The following is a 2,199-nucleotide window of genomic DNA, read 5'->3' on the forward strand; positions in this document are numbered from 1 at the left end:
CAAAGATTCAGTCTGGAGGGCTTGGGAGATGGGGCCGGGGGAGGGTGGAAGACAGGGCTGACATCACTATTTTCTCCAGATGTCCTGAAAGGTAAGTGTTCTCCACTTAAGCATTTAGAGCAAGATTTACTATGGGGGTATTGACAGTGTTTGCCTTCATCAGTAGCAGTTTGTCACTTTAAGGCAACAACCAGGAAGTTAAAAGTTGAAGCGGAGGGGCGGGGAGGGATGGAAAAGGGGGCAGGTCCATCTGCAGAGGGCGTAGTTGAGAATGCTGGCAGCTGCCGCTGAAAAGTAGAGATGTTGTAGGGTTAATTTTTTCTGTCCAACACAGGTTACGCCCACGTTTTATTCCCAGGTGAGGAGCAAGAATAAATGCCCCTGAGTGGGCAGAGTGTTGGCTAGAGGAGGTGGAGCGGAACAGCTCCTTCCCGTTTGCTGCTGTTTGCAGGCTGTTGCTTTATCTTTGTTTGAAGGCAGTTGAAAGTTCAGCATACCATTCAGATCGCAGCTGGAGATTTGGCCGGTGCTGCCGGAAAGGCAGTGAGGTAGGGTACCACCGCCGGCGGAGCGTTCGTAGCTCTGGTCTGGCAAGTGCAGGCCTTCCGCGTCCCATGCGCGTAGCAATTCCCTAGCTCTAATAGAACAGCTGATTCGAAGGCACCTAACAACAACAGCAATTGAACAGCAGGATCTGGTGTCTCCAAAGGCATCTCTTGTAGCACTTATTTGGATGCCATAGCCAACCAACGTCTTCCTGGAGAGGTGGGAACTAATGTGTACTTTCTTTCTTTTTTTCATCCTTTCTTTAGGACAAGTGGCATTGACCCAGCCCAGTGAATATCTCCAGAGACCATGCCCAAGAAAAGAATTGCTGTGATTGGGGGAGGGATGAGTGGGCTGACTTCTATCAAGTGCTGCCTGGAAGAAGGTTTGGAGCCTGTCTGCTTTGAAAGGACAGATGACATCGGAGGGCTCTGGAGGTTCCAGGTAAACCTCCTGTTCCGCTAATACTTGGAACACTCCCAGAGGCTAGGTGCATGAGACTTTTTATATAGTGTCATGGAATGTGATGGGCTCGATAGTGATTCCACCTGCTAGAATTCCATCTTAGTCTGGCTCCCCCTTTTCTTTCTTGCCACAGCCAGAAGGATTCTGACCTCCCTTCTCCGAGGCTGTCACCTCGGGTTCCATGCGGTTACTCTTTCCCTAGACTGGCTGCAAACAGCCACAGGTGTCACTTGTTTTTCGTTTTTGGTTGCTTCTGAAGTTGACACAGAGACCATTTTCATTTGAAGGGTTTTGCCACTATTCAGAAAAGGGAAACAACCTGGGAGTAACCAGAATAAACATTAGAAAACACACAGTGGTTAGAACAGTTAGGGTGGTTGCTCCTGGTATTACTAGGTAAGTGGGCTAGAATTACTTGCTTACAACCCCTCCCAGGAATCTCTCTTTTTAGTCTTCTCTTAGCTTTTCATTTTGTCTTATTTGAACTCTGGTTCACTTTAGTTAGTTCTCTGACAGTCCTATATCCTTAAATGAAATAACACATCTGGCTGCCTTGTTTGCTTTAAACATTTCCTTCCCTTGAGAAACAGGTAGTTCAAGGTCCCCATCTTCAGTAGAAGGCAAAGGGCACCTGCAGCTGGGTTTTGTTTCTTTTTTTTTAACAGTGAAGTGGTTTATTTATTTTTTAATTTTTTTATTGTACTTTAGGTGAATGTTTACAGAACAAATAGTGTCTCATTAAACAGTCAGTACACATATTGTTTTATGACGTTGGTTAACAACCCCTCACCACGTCAACACTCTCCCTTCTCAGCCTTGGAGGACCTTTTCTTTTGGTGAAAATATATACGGCCAAAGATACACCATTTCAAAAATTTCTACATGTACAATTCAGTGATGTCGATTACTTTCTTCCAGTTGTGCTGCTATTCTTACTTTAGATGAAGGTTTACAGAACAAAAGAGTTTCTCATTAAATAGTACAGATATTGCCCTATGACAATGGTTAACAACCCCACTACATGTCAACTCTCTCCTTACTCAACCTTGGGTTCCCTCTCACCAGCTTTCCTGTCCCCTTCTGCCTTCTAGTCCTTGTCCCTGGACTGCTGTGCCTCATTAGTCCCATTTGGTTTTATGGGGCTGTCCAATCCCCGGCTGAACGGTGAACCTCTGAAGTGACTACACC

General features: G+C 45.8%; 1 protein-coding gene across 1 annotated transcript in view; it reads left to right on the forward strand.

Moving 5' to 3' along the window:
* Nucleotides 1-250: 250 nt before the first annotated feature.
* Nucleotides 251-2,199, forward strand: part of FMO5 (flavin containing dimethylaniline monoxygenase 5) — a 45,901-nt gene continuing 43,952 nt past the window's right edge. The window contains 2 exon segments of the mRNA XM_023734849.1: nt 251-358; nt 813-990. Of these exon segments, the coding sequence (XP_023590617.1) occupies nt 856-990 (135 nt within the window). The 5' untranslated portion in view covers nt 251-358; nt 813-855.

Source organism: Trichechus manatus, unplaced genomic scaffold (genome assembly GCF_000243295.1).
Source record: "Trichechus manatus latirostris isolate Lorelei unplaced genomic scaffold, TriManLat1.0 scaffold00073, whole genome shotgun sequence".
Classification (NCBI taxonomy): Eukaryota; Metazoa; Chordata; class Mammalia; order Sirenia; family Trichechidae; genus Trichechus; species Trichechus manatus.